The sequence below is a fragment of the Biomphalaria glabrata genome, chromosome 7, assembly GCF_947242115.1.
Source record: "Biomphalaria glabrata chromosome 7, xgBioGlab47.1, whole genome shotgun sequence".
NCBI lineage: Eukaryota > Metazoa > Mollusca > Gastropoda > Planorbidae > Biomphalaria > Biomphalaria glabrata.
This window is the reverse complement of record NC_074717.1, coordinates 14681642-14703062: the sequence shown is the minus strand read 5'-3', so window position 1 is coordinate 14703062 and position 21421 is coordinate 14681642. Positions and strand designations below refer to the sequence as shown.

Here is a 21421-nt window from a genome sequence, read left to right as displayed (position 1 = left end):
TAAAAATAACCAAATGAACAATTAATTTTGGTAATTAATAATTTCGTTTCATTCCGAAAAAGGGAAATTAATTCTACATTAATTAGATATATAGTTGTAAATGTAGAGTTCTTCCACTTTGGATAGGCTCTCTCTCTTTCTCTCACTCTCTCTCTCTCTCTTTCACACAAATACTCTCTCTCACCTCATTGTACCAAAGAAGAAAATTAAAACATTGAGTAATAATAGACCCTGGATGACTAACATTAAAAATTAACAATTTGTAGTCATCGAGAAGTACATAGAAGTCTATTTATAAAGCGCTGGTTTTGAGTGTGTATGTGTTTTTCGTGTGTGAATGCCGTTCGTATGTGCATCTGTATTGTTATTGTACAGTAGTTACGCTGAGGTTGTCAATTGTAGTCAAACCGAATTTCCATTTGATTGGATCAATAAAAGTTATCATATCTTATCTTATCTTTTAACTTCTCATTTCTCTCTTTTGTATTCTGTCAATATTACCTAGTTTAGTTTTGTAATGTTTCATACATTTTTTTACTAAGCTTTTATTCATTCAGGAGGCGCAGTGGCCGAGCGGTAAAATGCTTGGCTTCCGGACCTAGGGTGAAGACTGCGATTTTTAATTTCGGGATCTTCGGGCGCCTCTGATTCCACCCGGCTCTAATGGGTACCTGACTTATATCAACTCACTCTGTCTGTCTGTCTGTCTGTCTGATAAAAAGTTTGCACACGTTTTTTCTCCAAAACCCAATCCCAGATCAAAATGAAATTTCACACGATTAACCTGACGAAATAACCAATTAAAAAAAACTAAATTTTTTAAAATTTACTATTGGTCATTATTTTGTTTGGTATTAAACTAGGGAAAGAAAATGTACTTGACTGATATAGGAATATAAGTTGAATTAGTCCCCATTATACTTTGTAGAGAGAAATAGGTTGCCGCTTTTAAGTTTACACTATTAATAGATAACTATAAACCTTCAATTTTCATGAGCACTTCGTTGGCACATTGGTTAGTCTGTTAGTTTTAGGAGGTTTGAGCCCTCTTTTTGTAATATAGGTCAGTTCAGGGAACTGAAAATTGTTACGTCCTATCCCAGACTTCCTGGAGAAGGCCAGAGAATGAACGCGGGAAAGGTTTGAGCGGGAAAGGTTTGATTTGAAGCTCAAACAAACGACCAGGACATTGTTTTGTTTTGGATTGAAGAATGTACAGAAATGTCACGTAGCATCAAGCAGCAGTTGTATTAAGTTTATTTTTACATTGAATATTTGCTGCTCAATTACATTTCAAACGGTTTTTTCCGTAAGCTTTCAAACTAGTTTAGACGTGGCTATAAGAGGGGCAAGAGGAAGTATTTCAAGACTTGCATTTTCAGTTTCCAGAGAGATCTGCGACAAGAGTCAATGAATTTAAATTGAATTGTATTGTACATTTATGTAGTGTGTATAGTATTAAGTGATACAAAATTCCAGAATTAAAGCTTTGTATTTATTTCAAGAAGAATTCAGTTTTGAGTTAATGCTTGAAAGTAACATCTCTGGCATCACGAGATTGTTGGAGAACCCTAAAACTATCTATAGGAGATATATATGCAAAGCAAAAGCACCATAAAGGCATTGTCTGATTAACACAATCTCATCGTAACATCAACCAAGACACCGTGACAATCTCAAACGTATCTTGTCATCTGTCACTCAAACATTTATCATCACAAGAAACAATGTCAGAGACAAAGAAAGACTTGATGATAGACAAAAGCAGACTTGATGATAGATAAAAGACTTGATAAACGAAGACCTTGTTTAGTTTCAGTTTGAAAGCAAAATAATGTTTTACATTTTAAACTTGTAGGTCAAGTTGTTCTCCAGTTGATATTTGATACAGAGAGAGAAGTATTACGTCTTGGTATTACATCTACCCATCACAATGACTTCTGCACGTCTCTAGTGAGGTCAACGAATGGAGAAAAAACCAACGAGTTTAATTACAGAAATGTATGTGAATGTCAGAAGTGGATGTCATTTATTGTTGTCGTTTTTTTCTTTCCCTCCTGGTGTATTGATTTTAAACTAGTCGTGACTGTAACGATTAAAGGGGAACAATTTCACAAATTGCCGAACACACCACAACACTGCAGGTAATACTTAAGTTTGTATGACAACATTGTAAGGACGTCACGGTGAAAGACATGAGGAATACTAAACATTGAGAGAAATGAAATTATTATTTATTCATTAACATACAAGAAACATTAGAAAGTTGTTTTGTTGGTTTTTTTTTTTACAATTATTTGATATAAATATAAAAGTACACCATGTTCTAAAATCATACTTCCATAGTTCCATTACATTCAGGGAAACAACATTCTAGATCAACACGTATGTTGACCTTCTTACCCCTCCACATCCATGTAAAATACAAAACTACCAATCGTACCATTATAGCCAAAGCTTCAAATTCGAACAAACTGTTTTGTGAGTCACTCGTGCCATATATCTAACATTACAATTCCCAAAACTGTAGTTTATAATGTTGCTTCTTTGATAATTTATCAAATGTATCCAAGAAATAATTAAAATAGTAGAATAGCAAATCAGTACCATTTTTTTTTATTTCCCTTTCTCTCTCTCTCTCTTGCACAGACTCTATAATTAAATTTACGACATCAATCATAAGATGTAAACAAAGACACAGATGAAATTCTCATACACAAGCATCAGTAAAGTTTACGCTTTTATCCCAAAGTGTACACATGTTTAAATAGCATTCGATCTAATAACGAGAGTTATTGACTTGATATAAAAAGAAATGTTTGTGGTCTTGACCTTTGGAGTCTTTGGTTGCTCTTCAGACTTCACTGTCCAGTAGTGCAATTCTTCATCGTGAGTGTTTCATAGAAACTTTCGTTCCGTGACATTTAAACCTCATCGTGTTTTTGGTGTCCAGTCGTATCGCTTCCCTAGCAACTGAAACAATGCTTCATTGTGAGGTCTGTAATATTTGTACAGTAGATTCTCTAGTATTGGATTGATTTTGGGGTGTGGCATGCCTTTCCCCGAGCTGAGGCAGACAATTGTTTTCAGATGGAAGGGTCGCATGCAGTAAAATCCTTTGCTCTTGTTGAAATGAAAGTTTTTCTCTGTGATCATCCGGGGAATTCCCAAGAAGTATTCCAGTCTTTGGATCTCCAGTGTTGGGTTCGTCACAAAGTCTCGACTCTCTAGAATATGAAGCTGAAACAGAAACCAGACATGATTCCATCAAACTAAATGAGTGATATTAAAGAAACTAATAGTGAATAGAATAAATGAGAAATGGACAAGGTCTCATCCGAAGCACAACAAAGACGATGCCTATTATAAACTATCCCGACAAGATCAATGTCTAATCTTTCGACTCAGGACAGAACAGAATGAGACAACATATGTTCGGAAGCTCAAAATTGGAATCAGTGAAATCTGACCATGTGGAGTGTCACCAGAGAAAACTGACCATGTCCAAAACTGCATTCTTTACCATAAGGCCAGAACAAGACACTGGCACAAAAACACCTCAATAGAAAGAAAACTATATGGAGAGCTCCCTGATTTGGAAACCACTGCGCAGTTCATCTCCTGATTGGTCTAGTCATCTGAACGCTCCAACAGTTCATCTCCTATATTAATTTTGTCATCTGAACACTCCAACAGCATCTCCTATATTGGTTTAGTCATCTGAACGCTCCAACAGTCATCTCCTATATTGGTCTAGTCATCTGAACGCTCCAACAGTCATCTCCTATATTGGTCTAGTCATCTGAACACTCGAACAGTTCATCTCCTATATTGGTTTTGTCATCTGAACACTCCAACAGCATCTCCTATATTGGTCTAGTCATCTGAACGCTCCAACAGTTCATCTGCTATATTGGTTTTGTCATCTGAACACTCCAACAGTTCATCTCCTATATTGGTCAAGTCATCTGAACGCTCCAACAGCATCTCCTATATTGGTCTAGTCATCTGAACGCTTCAACAGCATCTCCTATATTGGTCTAGTCATCTGAACGCTCCAACAGTTCATCTCCTATATTGGTCTATTGGTCTAGTCATCTGAACGCTCCAACAGCATCTCCTATATTGGTCTAGTCATCTGAACGCTCCAACAGTTCATCTCCTATATTGGTCTAGTCATCTGAACACTCCAACAGCATCTCCTATATTGGTCTAGTCATCTGAACGCTCCAACAGTTCATCTCCTATATTGGTCTAGTCATCTGAACACTCCAACAGCATCTCCTATATTGGTCTAGTCATCTGAACGCTCCAACAGTTCATCTCCTATATTGGTCTAGTCATCTGAACACTCCAACAGCATCTCCTATATTGGTCTAGTCATCTGAACGCTCCAACAGTTCATCTCCTATATTGGTCTAGTCATCTGAACACTCCAACAGCATCTCCTATATTGGTCTAGTCATCTGAACATGCCAACAGTTCATCTCCTATATTGGTCTAGTCATCTGAACATGCCAACAGTTCATCTCCTATATTGGTCTAGTCATCTGAACACTCCAACAGCATCTCCTATATTGGTCTAGTCATCTGAACGCTCCAACAGTTCATCTCCTATATTGGTCTATTGGTCTAGTCATCTGAACGCTCCAACAGCATCTCCTATATTGGTCTAGTCATCTGAACGCTCCAACAGTTCATCTCCTATATTGGTCTAGTCATCTGAACACTCCAACAGCATCTCCTATATTGGTCTAGTCATCTGAACGCTCCAACAGTTCATCTCCTATATTGGTCTAGTCATCTGAACACTCCAACAGCATCTCCTATATTGGTCTAGTCATCTGAACGCTCCAACAGTTCATCTCTTATATTGGTCTAGTCATCTGAACACTCCAACAGCATCTCCTATATTGGTCTAGTCATCTGAACGCTCCAACAGTTCATCTCCTATATTGGTCTAGTCATCTGAACACTCCAACAGCATCTCCTATATTGGTCTAGTCATCTGAACATGCCAACAGTTCATCTCCTATATTGGTCTAGTCATCTGAACATGCCAACAGTTCATCTCCTATATTGGTCTAGTCATCTGAACACTCCAACAGCATCTCCTATATTGGTCTAGTCATCTGAACACTCCAACAGCATCTCCTATATTGGTCTAGTCATCTGAACGCTCCAACAGTTCATCTCCTATATTGGTCTAGTCATCTGAACACTCCAACAGCATCTCCTATATTGGTCTAGTCATCTGAACACTCCAACAGCATCTCCTATATTGGTCTAGTCATCTGAACACTCCAACAGCATCTCCTATATTGGTCTAGTCATCTGAACATGCCAACAGTTCATCTCCTATATTGGTCTAGTCATCTGAACATGCCAACAGTTCATCTCCTATATTGGTCTAGTCATCTGAACTCTCCAACAATTCATCTCCTATATTGGTCTAGTCATCTGAACACTCCAACAGCATCTCCTATATTGGTCTAGTCATCTGAACACCCCAACAGTTCATCTCCTATATTGGTCTAGTCATCTGAACATGCCAACAGTTCATCTCCTATATTGGTCTAGTCATCTGAACATGCCAACAGTTCATCTCCTATATTGGTCTAGTCATCTGAACGCTCCAACAGTTCATCTCCTATATTGGTCTAGTCATCTGAACACTCCAACAGCATCTCCTATATTGGTCTAGTCATCTGAACACTCCAACAGCATCTCCTATATTGGTCTAGTCATCTGAACGCTCCAACAGTTCATCTCCTATATTGGTCTAGTCATCTGAACACTCCAACAGCATCTCCTATATTGGTCTAGTCATCTGATCACTCCAACAGCATCTCCTATATTGGTCTAGTCATCTGAACGCTCCAAAAATAATGAGAACAAGGAAGAAGAAAAGAAGAAGTGACATATCAAAAAGTGTTGCTGGAAACCTATTGACAAAACAAAAGCTTCAAAGAAACATCTAGGTCTAAACCAAAGAATATTAATATACATTCACATATGTAAAATGTAATAAGTGTTACCTGAGACTTTGGGAAAACCTGTAGCCACAACTTAATGTATTTCACATAGATCCCCCAGTCTACAGTTCGAGACTCGTTGGACACTCTCAATGTGCCCTCATGTTCTTGAATGAAAGTAGATTCTGGGTTGTCCGGACAGCTCTAGATGTGAAACAATTGTACACGTTCATTTAAAATACATTAGCGCTATTATGTTACTCATATGTGAAGTTGTACAACAAATGTGGTCCAGCAATCTCATACACTAAAAGAAAGATGGAATTAAATGTTGCTCAAGAGAAGAAAAGTATTCGGGTGGCAATGTTTGGACCTAAACTATCCAGCAATCTTTTATAACATGACAAGGCTGAAAAGAAAACACGGCTTACAACACAAAGTAAAACATAACATGTACTCACTCTAATAGCCTGAGAAATAACTCGGACTACCGGATCCTTGATGATTAAGATTAACTTCATGTTTCTGTTCAGTTTATAAATCTCGTGAATCGCTCTCTCGCTCCAAATATAAGATGGTGTCTTCTCGATTGTCACCTGGAGAACCGTTTAGATTAAGTATTACACAGTACACACACAAGTACGCAAGTCAAACAGACACTAAATTACCAAAACGCGTACACAACCAACAAAACACACACATATCTATCTATATACTTTAATCACTATATATCTATGTGTGTGAGCATGTGTGTGTGTGGGTGTTGCCAATGACAAATTTAATATCCCCCAAAATTATTTTTAAGTATCTTCACCTTTGACCTCAAACTGACAGACGTAACGAGGCCATTACAAATAGAGCACTAATGATTCAAATGAAATCACAGTGCTTTTCAAATTTAAGATCTAAACCGGACAGATAGTAACTTAGTAGGACACGCAGTTCATAAACAATACTTTGTAAGTCCGCTAAAATTCTCAAGAGATCAATCAAAAAGTAGTCTTAACTTCTCCCTCACTTGGTTACTGTAAGATAGAGGCATCTTCGACTTGTAGTAGGTGAAACCTTTCTGGAAGTGCTCGTCCTGGTCGAAGAAATGGACCTCGCTATTAGCGGCCACCACGTAGGGGTGCATCTGCAAGAACTCGAGGAGAGCTCGTGTGCCACACTTGCCAGCACCAATGATGATGGCCTGAAATAAAAGTGAAAGTGTAGGAACATCTTATGTAAGAGACGAGTTAGCGGAAGTGTTATGGACTGTGTGTGTGTGCTGTTTCCTAGGTGACGAGGACGAGAGGCTAGGCGATTGGTTGGTGGCTGTGCTGTGTAGAATGATGAAATATGAGCTGATGTAATGTAATACAGCTGCTTCAGGACGGGACACGATCTAGACACATATTTTTTTTTAAATTACAAGTACAATACGGATACATCGGTACAATTGTACTAGCTGTACATATAGGTATATACATATATTCAGTTTTCATAACACTCATCATGGTTCAGTGGTCACGCTGGTAACTCACTTTACATGGCCTTATATAACATTCTCAAGGGGAGTGACTCTTGTCTTCACATTTACTCAAAAACAGTTCCTTCCCCATTATGTCGCAATGGCCTAAATTAATGTGTTGCTCATTTCCTCAATTCTAATAGAAGTGACCTTTCAACTCAGTGGAGACAAAAGATGCCAACTCAATGTCTTAGATATAACGAATATTCTTTGGATCTGAAACGCACATGTTTTATTAATAGACATATATATGGAGACAAGAAATGAATCGATGGGTTTGATTTATTTTTCCATTTGTTGCTTTTGTGACTTCATGAGCAATTGAACTATTTAAGAGTGGAATTGTGCAAATAAACATAAGCAGATTAAATTGTCATTCGAATTCAAAATCTTACATTTGCATGGTACAATACCAATGCGAGATATGTGAAACACTTATATTAGATAATGTTATAACTTACTTTTGGGAAACGACGTTTTGGAGTCTCACCAGGAGGAGGGGAAAACAGGCTGACATTGTACCTGCCCAGTTCGTTGATTGTCCAGTGTTCCCTGCCTGATATCCGGTATGTTGGAGGCGCTGTCTTAGTGATCGTTTGGTTCTCCTGGGCTGCTGGTGGCAGCGACACACTTGGTGTGGTCTTATTCTCGGCATGCACGAAGCTGGTCCTAGTGGACATATTTATCCCGGACACGTTAGAGACATTTTTCTGTGACATATTTTTGAAATCGGAAAAATACACCTTGGAGTTTTGCTGGCCATCTTTGGAGATTTCCAGTGCGTCATCATATAGTTTGACATCATGAAAGCCTTCATGTGGCGCCGCTGCAGAGAATGTGACGTCATCTTTCATTCTAAAATTGTGTGTTTTTGTTTGGCGAAGTTCATTGAGTGCCCCTACGTTCAAGACGCTCATCTGTTTCACTTCCTCGGCAAAGTGCAGGTCATAAACATAGATAGCTAACAATAGGCAAACCCAGATCAATCCAAGTTTCAGACATCTAATTCGATTAGTCTTCACCATTGATGATTGTATTGATTAGCATAAATAGTGGAAATCTGAAACAAAAATACATAGAATATAAATATTAGATTAGATTAAAGATTACTATACTTAAAGATGTGACAAGTCAAAAACTCGCTGTCAGAGTCACTCTAAATTATCACAGCATTAATTATTATTTTTCATTATTTATTTATTTTATTTTAATTATTTCCCCATCCTACCCCTGAATTCTCCACCCGCCCCACCTTTTTCTCTCCAGGCTAGACCTTAGTCCACCACCTTGGAAGAAAACTAGGCCAGTCCTTTCATTTATCTGCCCTTGATCGGGGAAAGATAACCACACTATCTCTTTTGTCTTATCCGCCGGATGTCTGACTGACTGCCGCAGTTAGGAATGTGTGGAATGCAAGTCACTCCCCCCACCCTTTCTCGTATGCCTCTCTTTGATCTAGGAGACCACGAGGACAAACACGCCCATTGACCTCCCAATCTGCGAATCCCATCTCTTGTCGGACTTCACCCACGTGTAAGATAATTCTAAGCCTAGGACATTTCCTGTGTCCGCCCACATTTTCCAGGCCTTTGTTTATATGGTAAATTAAATCAGGCTAGACTCTCTTTCACTTCTCATTCGAGCTGAGCTATCGAGTCTGGACTGTATCATTTATTCTCCCTCCTCGAGGACTACCTGGTGGTAAGCCGAACTTAATCACAAGTTCCATCTTAATTACTTTTGTGCTATTTCCACTGGATTTTATCATGTGTATTTTGCCTAGTTCATTTATATTTAATTAGTGCATTGTGTATTTCTCACTGGCGTAAGTAGAGAACATAGACATGTCCTATGTATTTATTTATGTATTGCATTAATCTATTAATGCTACGTTGCTCAATTAATCGTTGATGCAACCGTGTATATATTTGTACATCTTATTCTATTTCCTTTATCTCGGTTGACCGCCTTGATAATTTCACTAGCTACTAACACTGCGTCTAGAAAAGAGTTATGAGTTATCTCCCCTGTATTGAATTATCTCCCCTGTAGTCATTTCACTCTAACAAGAGTTGCGCCGCTTGAACGGACACCCTCTCCATTCAAGCGCGCTCCATTGTTCTCGACCTACGGTCATATGTAAACAAACCGTCTTGGTCACCGACCACCGCCCAATTCACCCCCCCTCTCTCTCTCTCTATCCACCTGTGTTGTTTATTTGAGATTATTATTTCCCCTTCTATGTACATTTTATATTATTACTTTCCCTTTTATGTACATTTTATATTGCTACTATCAGCCATCTATTTTTCCAAATCCCATTTGTCATCATCTCCCCTTTATGCTCTAAAGCAATTTTGCCAATCTGACGAATGCACCTCAGTCGAGGGCATCGATAAGATGCATGAGAGACATGTCCTAACTTGTCTTTGTTTATCCGCAGCCTCCCTCAGGTGTCTGCCTATTTGTTTGATATCAAGAATCACCTACTATCTTTGTGCTTAGTGCTATTCAGCACTGCACTAGCCTATTTACCTGCCTATTTATTTGCTACCGAGAATCACCTATTGCCTATTTATGTGCTTAGTGCTATTCAGCACTGCACTTGCCTACTGAGATCTACTCAACTCTATTACTTGGCGCTATCGGCATTGCCCGCCTATTCGACAGCCCACCTGTCAAGCTATTAGGTGCGACGTCCCTATAGATTCAGATCTGTGTGAGACGTCATAGCTACGCCAACCCTCTGCAACTCACTGGACATATCATGTCAACTACGCTGCCCACGGCAGATCCGCTCTGCCCGCAGTAACCTTGTGCCCACGGTAGCCGGCCACCCACCCTACTGTGCCCACTACAGATATTAGATTTTGGCGATTGAGACTCCACAAGAACTATATCATCGGCGTCCCTCTATCCGCTAGAGCGCCACCTCCAGCTGCAGAACCTCAAGCCAGGACACAGCCAGCTGCGACATCAACAGGACAACCAGCTAAGTCAGAGGACAGTGACATACTCTCTTATTAAATGCAAGAGTGATGATTAAAGCTAGTATTATTTAGAGATAGAAGCAAACCCTCCCCCTTTTTATTCTTATATGTATATTTATGTAAATAAATATTCTCTATTTTTAACTTTTGTATCTATCTTTCATTGCTTTGTCTTGTTGCGTGTCTGCTCCCGATTCATATGCTGATAGGTTGGTGTGTGATAGCTTTAAAAATAATCTTTCCCTAGACATAAAACGCGCCAAACACACATCACATTTCCCCCACCTGTCACAAAAGAGACAAATAAAAATGCAGTTTTTTGAATTATGGGTGATTTCAACCTACCTGATATAAATTGGAAAACACTAACCATAGATAAACACCAAAACCTTAACGACATACATGAGCTTTTCATAGAAACTTTACACAACCTAAGTTTAGATCAAATCATTAAAAAGCCAACTAGATTAAACAACACATTAGATCTCTTCTTAACCAACAGACCTGGATTAGTAGTTGATTATGATATTATCCCTGGTCTATCAGACCATGAGATCATAAAAATACACAGTCAGATAAAAGCAGTAGCCAATACAAAACCCAAAAGAAAAATCTTACTCTGGAATAAATGTAACCTAACACAACTACACCAAGCTGCATTAAACTTTCAACAAACATTCTTATTACAAAAAGACATTAACCAACCAGTCGATGACCTCTGGAATTTCATTAAAAACCATCTTAAAAGCATTATAGAAAATCATATACCAACTAAATACACGTCAAACAAAATAAATAAATGTTGGTTTAATAATAGACTAAAGAAGCTTTGTAAACAGAAGGAAAACCTATATAGAAATTTTAAAGAAACTAATGCAGAAAGAGTTTACAAAAAGTATATAAAAATTAAACACTTAACCCAAAAAGTAAGCAGACAGCTGCAGAGTGAATACATAAACAATGTAATATCTAAAGATAACAACAAAAACCTATGGTCATACATTAAGTCTAAGAAAATGGAAACAACAGGCGTAGCGCCATTAAAAGATGAACATAACATAATACATAATGATAATGAAACTAAAGCAAACATTCTAAACAAATACTTTGCATCAGCATTCTCAGCCCCAGGAGACAAAGACATATTACTGAATTTGAACCAAGTAGACAACATAGAAGATATAGTAGTACAAGAAAATGGAATTCAAAAACTATTAGCCAACACCAAACCAAATAAAGCTTCTGGACCTGATGGTATTCCAGCTAGATTACTCAAAGAACTAAGTAATGAGCTAGCCCCAGTGTTCAAAATACTCTTTCAGGCTTCAGTTAACCAGGGCAGAGTACCAAAGGACTGGAAAGAAGCTAATATCACCCCCCCCTATTTAAAAAAGGAGAAAAATCTGACCCAGGAAACTACAGACCAGTATCACTTAAGAGCATCACATGTAAAATCCTAGAACACATAATATGTAGCAACATCATAAACCACTTAGACAAACATAATGTCCTCACAACATACCAACATGGCTTTAGGAAATATAGATCATGTGAAACACAACTAATAGGACTAATTGATGATTTATCAAAAGGTTTAGATAATGGTGAACAAATAGATGCTATCTTACTAGATTTTTCTAAGGCTTTTGACAAAGTTCACCACCATAGTTTTCTTAAAAAATTAAAATATTTCGGCATTAATGGTCCACTGCATCAGTGGATTAAAAATTTTCTGATAGGGAGAGAACAAACTGTAATAATAAATGGCTCTAAATCAACACCGATAACAGTAAACTCAGGTGTACCTCAAGGAACAGTCTTGGGTCCACTACTATTTTTAATTTACATAAATGATTTACCAAATTGCATTAGTTCAGGAACAAAAGTCAGATTATTTGCAGACGATTGCATAATATATAGAACAATAAAAACAACACAAGACACAGATATTTTACAAAGAGAATTAGATGAATTACAGAAATGGGAATCAAATTGGAGCATGTCTTTCCACCCAGAAAAATGTCAGTTGTTAAGAGTAACAAAAAAACTAAAACAAATTAATTCCACTTATCTTATTCATGGCAAACCAGTAATACACACTAAAAACGCAAAATACCTAGGTGTTATAATAAATGAAAAACTGTCATGGAATCCACATATTGATGAAACTACAAAAAAATCAAACAAAGCATTAGGATTTATTAAAAGAAATTTCTATAAATCAAATAAGAACATAAAACTAAAATGTTATTTAACCTTGGTTAGGCCAATAATAGAATATGCATCCTCTGTTTGGGACCCCTCAACTCAAGAAAACATTAAGAAACTAGAACAGACACAAAATAGAGCAGTGCGATTCATAACAAACGAATATTCACATTTGACTAGAGTAACACCTTTAGTAAAATCACTAAATTTAGAAAGCCTTCAGGACAGAAGGCTCAAAAGTAAAGTAGCAATCATACATAAAACACTGAACCATAATCTTCAAATACAAAAACAAAATTTAATAAAATACTCTGAAAGACACAAAGATAAAGGCACATTCCTCGTCCCATATGCTAGGACAAATTTGTACAAATACTCCTTCTTCCTTAGTGCTATTAGAGCATGGAATGGGTTGCCTGAGCTAGCCAGGAAAACCAGTGACTTGGCAGAATTTAAGTCATAGGTTAATATGCATGACTAAATGCATGACGCGTAGGACGTAATCATCTTCTTTTTTGAAGTAACGTCTGTATTATATAAGATAAGATAAGATAAATACACAGACCACATTGATATAAATAAATGTGATAGACAACTGAAATAGTTGAATAGATACACGAATATACAAACATGCATAGATTCATATAGATATAAATACATATATACATACTGTTACAAATGAACAGTGATAGGTAGAGGTCAACGTATGACCCCGGCGAGATGACACAGCAGCGAGTGTCCTCTGGAATCTACATGTACAAACAAAGACAGGATGTGACGTGCCTTCACGTGTTGTTCCAGGGGACGAACAGATCTAAGTAGGGGACAGTTACTAATGAACAGTGACAGATAGAGGTCACTACGTGTGACCCCAACTTGATGACACTGCAGCCGATGTTTTCTGGAATCTACATGTATAAACAAAGACAGGATGTGACGTTTCCTCACGTGTTATTTCAGAGGATATTAGCCGTGTTTGTGCAACTTTGGACAAGCGATTAGGGACTCTATATAAGCCAGAGAGTTAATGTTAAAGTCAGTCGTATGGAGTCGTGAGTGAGCCGTTACAGTCGATACAGACTATGTAAGACGTGTGCGGCTCTGTGGAAGAGAAATGTGTACGACTCGATGCAAGTTAACTAGGGTAGAGTTACCTGGAGTGCACTACTGTCGTTAAAGTCTATACAGCGAACTACAGTGGACTTGAGCCGTTACAGTCGATACAGTCGATGTAAGACGTGTGCGGCTCTGATTCGGTAGACTTGAGTACGACTTGGTTCAGCTTTGGGAGACCTGGAGCGACACTGGGAAGTGTGTCGTTGGTCTGTTCTGTGGAATACGGCTCGAGGAAAGTTGAGAAGGGATGAATTGCAACGAAGTGAAGAGATGAATTGCAACGAAGTATAGCTAACTGTAAACTGACAGATATTGTACAGTCTTCTACGCTACATGTTACAGTAACGAATTGTTAGAGTTAATAGTCATTAAAGTTATATGAAACTGAAAGTTTAGTCGTCAAGTTCTTTACAGTGTTTTTATTTGTGTGCCAACTAATACATCTAGCCAGAAGATTCAGAAATACGTAACAATTGGTGTCAGAAGTGGGATCTTTCTGGCTAGAATGTGTTCCATCAAACTTCTTAATGAACTTGACATGAAAGAACTTAGACAAGAGCTTCAAGAAAGAGGACTACAGCTTAACGGAAATAAGGAAACGCTAACAGCACGTCTCAGACAAGCCATGTTGGAGGAAGATGAGAATCCGGACACTTGCCAATTTGAAATCAAACCTAATATGACAGAGCTCCTGAGAACTTTGCAATACAAAATGAACTCGGTGAATGAGAGCATCAAGGAGATAGAATCAGAAATCAACACCCGATTTTCTTCATTTAACCATTTGATCAAAACCATGAATGAGAATGAACAAATAGTTACCAAGCCCAACAAGACAGAAGAACAAACAAATACGATAAAAGATCAAACTAGAATCATGATTAACGAGCTGCTGAACACCCAACATTATCAGATTGAGTCGACAGATGAAAGAGCTACACCATTGATGAACAGCGAACAATTGTCCAACCAAGAATGTGGCGATACAGACAATTACGATAGGCATGTTGGTGATGGTTGTGCTGTCTGTGACTGTGATAGCAAACCAAACGAATGTGGCCCACAAGAAATTAAAAGAGACGGTAGCTGTTACTATTTCAACGAAAAGCAGAATGAGACCTTTATTTTGACCGAAGCTTTAGCTACAGATAAACCTGATATGAGTACCTCAACCAGCCAAACAGATCAAGACAACGTTGGGTCTGCGTCCAAGCCTGTTGCTGTGGACCTTAAAGACTTCTGTCTATCTGCCATTGTCTACGAGAGGAACTCGAAGCTGGATTATTGCACCCATGCGTTTGACAAGAACTGTACGTACGTAGCTATGCAAGAAGACTGTGAATGCTTAGAAATACACCAACAAGCTCTAGACTTAACAGAAGCTTGTCTAGCTGTCAAGATCAGCGCGAGAAGTCCTGGTCAAAGTCAAGGAAACACAATAGAATCTGATGCTGAAGGTGATGGACCTTTGCACGTTGAATGTTATCAACCTGCCCCACAGACGAGTGCTCCAGACTCGGATGAAGGTGATGACGTGTTTGACACCTTGCCTTCAAGTGGACTTGCAGCTCAGTCGCAAAGCACCCATCGAAGAATAATGCTGAAGCAACTTGTTAGATCAACAGTCTTGATGACTACAGCTATGAAATACTATGCCTTCCTATGTGCTAAGTCGCTGCCATCAGCATTGATCGACAGGAAAGCAAGACAACGACAACGACATCAACGCAACCAAAGAAATATCAAATTGAGGAGGCGGAGAAAGCGACATATGCAGAGTGCAACGTGGATGGCTCCAACAAGATCAAGATACAAACCCATCCCTTCTCCCACTGATAGACCCCCACCTGCATTTATGAAACTCCATAGCCCATGTTGTTAGAAAACAAGCCCACCACTTCTCCCACTGATAGACCCCCACCTGCACTGATGAAACTCCACAGCCCATGTTTTTAGAAAGATTCTGTCCGGAACCATCAGACCAAAGAAGAAAGCCTTACGAATCAGTTGAAAGTGTGAAGCCACTAATGAATAAACTAAGAACATTCCTCATGAGAATAGGTTGATGAAGTATAACAGAGGTTTTAGAAGAACGCTAATTAAGTCAGAAGCAAGAAGGACAGAAAAGAAGTAGTTTAAGATGTCAGAACTGTAGTGAGTAACCATCTGTGACAGAACTGTACAAGAAGATCAACCCAACAGGCATCGTACAAATCCAAAGTCAGTTGCTGTTGTAAGAAGAACATGTGAATATTGCTGTACTGTAATGAACCTGGTCATCTCTGAAGAAGCTCTGGAAAAAGCCTAACCCATCTGTAAAAAGATGCTTGAAAATGTAAAACTCAGCCAGTGAAGCACGAACTCGTTAGAATGCTGATGAATTTTCTCGACAAGAGTACCCAATGTCGTCATCTGAAGGTCGATGTTTCCATACCAAGATTGATGAAAACATTTGTGAGGAACTGCTGAAAAAATGAGGATTTGGCTCCCATTCTTCTATGGAAAGAAGATGGACAACTGCCAGATTGAAAGAACTCTGAGAAGGGGGCAACCACCAAAGCTTCCTAATTGATCGTCGATCGATTTCATCAGTATCGTGATGAAGTAGAATCTGTTCGGGACGAACAGATCTAAGAAGGGGGCAGTGTTACAAATGAACAGTGATAGGTAGAGGTCAACGTATGACCCCGGCGAGATGACACAGCAGCGAGTGTCCTCTGGAATCTACATGTACAAACAAAGACAGGATGTGACGTGCCTTCACGTGTTGTTCCAGGGGATGAACAGATCTAAGTAGGGGGACAGTTACTAATGAACAGTGACAGATAGAGGTCACTACGTGTGACCCCAACTTGATGACACTGCAGCCGATGTTTTCTGGAATCTACATGTATAAACAAAGACAGGATGTGACGTTTCCTCACGTGTTATTTCAGAGGATACTAGCCGTGTTTGTGCAACTTTGGACAAGCGATTAGGGACTCTATATAAGCCAGAGAGTTAATGTTAAAGTCAGTCGTATGGAGTCGTGAGTGAGCCGTTACAGTCGATACAGACTATGTAAGACGTGTGCGGCTCTGTGGAAGAGAAATGTGTACGACTCGATGCAAGTTAACTAGGGTAGAGTTAACTGGAGTGCACTACTGTCGTTAAAGTCTATACAGCGAACTACAGTGGACTTGAGCCGTTACAGTCGATACAGTCGATGTAAGACGTGTGCGGCTCTGATTCGGTAGACTTGAGTACGACTTGGTTCAGCTTTGGGAGACCTGGAGCGACACTGGGAAGTGTGTCGTTGGTCTGTTCTGTGGAATACGGCTCGAGGAAAGTTGAGAAGGGATGAATTGCAACGAAGTGAAGAGATGAATTGCAACGAAGTATAGCTAACTGTAAACTGACAGATATTGTACAGTCTTCTACGCTACATGTTACAGTAACGAATTGTTAGAGTTAATAGTCATTAAAGTTATATGAAACTGAAAGTTTAGTTGTCAAGTTCTTTACAGTGTTTTTATTTGTGTGCCAACTAATACATCTAGCCAGAAGATTCAGAAATACGTAACAATACTTTCTACTTAGATGAAGGATTATTTACATACATTTATCTAATTATAAATACATACATTTATACTTACAGTTTTTAACTTTATTTCTATCGAGATGTTATTATAACATATTTCAGTGACACCTGCTGTGACAGATAGGTTCGTAAGTAATCACCCACTTTACGTGCGTCTAGTCTCCACTCATATTTGATCTCACCAACAGCATGTGCAGGGAAACAACTCTGCTCACACTAAATGTAGACATCGATTCTTGTTCTTACATTTTTTTTATTGGCTCGGTCATGTACGTTATAAAATATTGACGTGATCGACTGTCAACTTGATAAAAACGACATTACACCTTGAAACTAGTAGATGCGTGTCGATGTGTTGTACCAGCATGCAGTGGGTGAGAGAATGATGGGAAGGGGGATACATTGGTGTTTTTTTTTTAAAGCCATTGAAGGAGATTTTGTTGTTTTTCTAACATATAGAGAGCACTTGACAGTGAAAGGGAAATCATTTTCAAAGAAAACAAAAAAACATGTACTAAAAATCTTTTTGAGATCAGTCATGCAACTTTCTAAAAGTTTCCAGAGTTGAGAACCTCTCTCTCTCTCTATCCCTCTCTCTCTCTCACTCTCCCTCTCTCTCTCTCCCTCTTCCTTTCTCCCCCCCTCTCTCCCTCTCTCTCTCCCTCTTCCATTCTCTCCCTCTCTCTCTCTCTCTCTCTCTCTCTGCATCGTCTGCTTTTGTTCCAAGTTTCTTGACTTTCTGTAAGCCTGATCCCTTGACACTGACATAGACTGAGAGATGAGTGACTCTTGTGTTTCGGAGATAGTTCTGAATTCCTGTGTTGACATTTTTTTTAGAACGTCTTCCAGGATAAGGAAAGTAGCCAACGCATGCTACATCTGTCAATAAACAAAAAGAGAAGAGTTGATACCACAAGAAATAGGTTCCAATCCGTGGGAAAGATAAGAATTGATTTATTCCAGATGAGTGACCATCATAAAAAAAATATTTTTTTTTGGTAACCGTCTATTATGAGAACAAAGTTTCAGTTTGGGGCGATGCTGGCATGTTCTCGTACAAGAGGAAAACAACTGAAAAATAATAAAATGAATTGTTACCTACACCATAAATTACTTATAAAAGCTAATGTTTGTTTTAATTTGGGCACTCTTAAGATCAACACAGCATAGTATTTTCATTATATTTATATTTAACCTTTTTAGCGGCCCCCAAAAGGTGAGAAGACGCTATTAGCTTTGTGTGGTCTGTCTGTCCCTCCGACCGTCCATTCGCCCCGCTTAGATCTCAGAAACTAGAAGAGAAAATGAAATTCTGACATCATGATATTTTAGATCATTCAAAGTTCTGATCTTACGGCTTCTTTTTTCTTTTCCGAAAGTTAACCATTTAATTTCTAAAAGTATGTATGCATGCAGATTTTTCCAAAATTCTAGTCTAGATCTAGATTCTATATCAAGATTAAGATCTAGTCTACATTCTATATCTATTTCTCGATCTAGTTCAAGTTCTCGATCTAGTTTTAGAACTAGATCTTGTTCTAGATCTAGATCTAGCTCTAGTTCTAGTTAATCTAGTTCTAGATCTAGTTCTATTTCTAGATCAAGAACTAGATCTAGGTTTAGCTATAAATCTAGTTCTAGATCAAGTTCTAGATCTAGTTTGTATTACAAATGGAAGGAAGATATTAATTTGTATTTGCGAGGTGAAATGTCACCAAGTCATTTCTAGCTCACTACCTAAAGTTATTCAAAAATTTTCTTTTCGTGTTGCCAATTTATCTAATTTTGTAAGAAGAATAAATCTTTTTTAGTTTCTCTTTATTACAATGTAACATTTTATTAATTATGAATGTAAGGATAAAGTTAATAATTATTATTGAAAAATAAATGAATATATGGAGGCGAGGTGGCTGAGTGGTAAAGCGCTTGGCTTCAAAACTGAGTGTCCTGGGTTCGAATCCTGGTGAAGACTGGGATTTTTCCATTCGGGATCTTCAAGTTGCTTCTGAGTCCACCCAGCTCTAATGGGTATTTGACATTAGTTGTGGAAAAGTAAAGATGAATGGTCGTTATGCTGGCTACATGACACCCTCATTATCCGTGGGCCATAGAAATAGATGACCTTTAAATCATCTGCCTCATAGATCACTAGGTCTGAAAGGGGAACTTTACTTAATGAATATATAAAAGCAGTGGGTGCATTTAAAAAATACATATGTTTGATAAAAATTCATTTTGAAAGTTATAAACTTAAAAAGAGATAAATTAATTTTATTATTATTTTGTATTATTATTATTATTTTAACGCCCAATGATTTTTAAATTCTATTTTTTTTCAACGATCAAAACAAGACTATGGCTTGAATATTCCTGGTCCATTGGTGAATTCGATGGAAGCCGCCTCTGAGTTTTTGTGATAACACTAACTCTCTTTGTAGTCTTGTTTTCATTTTGATTGTTTGATCTTAAAGCAACAACTCAATCGAACTATAAGACATTGAAGTTTACTCGAACTGAACTCATTTTCTTACACGATACAGAGAAATACATTTCCAAAATGAACCATAAAATCAGTCAATGTAAACACTTGTTTGACGGTAAGTTTATTGTTTTTATTATTTCAATTTTACTACGCTAAAAGAACGGAAGAATGTCTTTTTGTCGACTGTTACCATGTAAGTCTGTCTGCCTTCTGTTTTGATATTTAAAACTTTTATTATATGTAAATCATATTTTCAAATAAAATGTGACAAAATATACAGATAGAAGTTCAACAAAAAATATACTGGTAGTCAATAAGAGATCGAAATACCGAATCCAGACACTTTTTCTACAATAATAATTAACTTTTTGAAAAAAACAACAACACCTGCAGTTGATATAATGCCTGTAACTGATATAACGTCTGATGGAAAGCCTAAAGCTGTTTAGTGGTTGTTCTGTGTGTATTTGTTGAGACTTAAGAGTTAATTGGAAACAATTTAAATAACTGTGTTATTTCCCTTGCATTTTGTAGCTTGTTTTTATTTTGCAAGTCCTTGTAAACATATGACTATACTCAATAGTATCTCCAATAAACATTTGTTCAGTAATTTTTTCGAATAAATACCTGACTGGTTCCAAACTGTATCCTAACGGCATATACAGTAATCGTCTGTTCTGTCTCGTCATGAAAACTATTTTCTTGTGAAAACAAAACAGTCATCTCCAAGGTCATTTGTTACTGACTTTATCTAGCAGATTTACCTACCTGGTTCACCAGCAGAGATTACAATTCAGGTAGAGATCGGCTTCATTTAGAAGATGAAAGTCCTTCAATGCATTTGGTGGTTTCTAATTTATTAGATTGTGCAACAGAGTCCAAGTATTTCTTCCAACGAAAACTTTTTTTTACTTTGGCATGTCACAACTCTACACATGTTCCTTACAAGTTGGTTAAAGGCTTGGCTACTGTGCTATGAGTTATGTGATTCATCTATCAAAGTATTTATACAAAGTACTTGGAGCAGATATTCTTATTAACATTAGTTGAAGTCTATATACAAGAGGAACATGGGACGTTCCTCTGTTTTATCATTAGATGACAATGTCTATTCTTTGAGTTCCACTTTTAGTTTGGGAAAGACGCGATAGAGGCCTACTGTTTGGTCTGGATGGAGGAATATCGCTGGCATAGCCTACATCTAAAAAAAACATTGTGTCGAGAAATGTCAATAAAGTTTATTGTTGGATCGGACATTTATTATAATTATTTACTAGATGTCTTTGAATTCGCTAAATTAAAATTCCAATTTCAAACTCTGTTTCAATTAATTATAGTCAATTTATTCTTTTTACAATTTTATTATTCATAATTGACATATTTACATTTCATGAACAACATTATCTTTATATGTGTACAATACAACATTAAATACAATACATACAATAATATCTTCACTGCAATGTGTCACAACCAGAAATGATTCATTAATAAATGTGTATATCATTCTTCAAATAAAACATGTACAAATACCCCTTCAGACGGCACTATAGACCA

The 21421-nt window shown here is 37.7% G+C and overlaps 1 protein-coding gene across 1 annotated transcript; it reads right to left on the bottom strand.

Annotated features, from left to right (window-relative positions):
* Positions 1-2218: 2218 nt before the first annotated feature.
* Positions 2219-17976, bottom strand: LOC106066295 (heparan sulfate glucosamine 3-O-sulfotransferase 1-like). The gene is made up of 6 exons (XM_056035481.1): positions 17438-17976; positions 7950-8548; positions 6994-7167; positions 6437-6571; positions 6039-6179; positions 2219-3240 (listed from the first exon to the last, which is right to left on the bottom strand). The coding sequence occupies exons 2-6, from the start codon at positions 8511-8513 to the stop codon at positions 2932-2934; spliced, it is 1323 nt and encodes a 440-aa protein (XP_055891456.1). The 5' UTR covers positions 8514-8548; positions 17438-17976; the 3' UTR covers positions 2219-2931.
* Positions 17977-21421: the final 3445 nt, after the last annotated feature.

Excerpts from the sequence above, each read along its gene's own strand:
- LOC106066295 (XM_056035481.1), bottom strand. The coding sequence starts at position 8,513 with ATGGTGAAGACTAATCGAATTAGATGTCTGAAACTTGGATTGATCTGG. Across the intron at positions 6,180-6,436 it reads TTATTTCTCAGGCTATTAGA|AGCTGTCCGGACAACCCAGA; the intron begins GTGAGTACATGT and ends TTTCACATCTAG. Across the intron at positions 3,241-6,038 it reads AGGTTTTCCCAAAGTCTCAG|CTTCATATTCTAGAGAGTCG; the intron begins GTAACACTTATT and ends TTTCTGTTTCAG.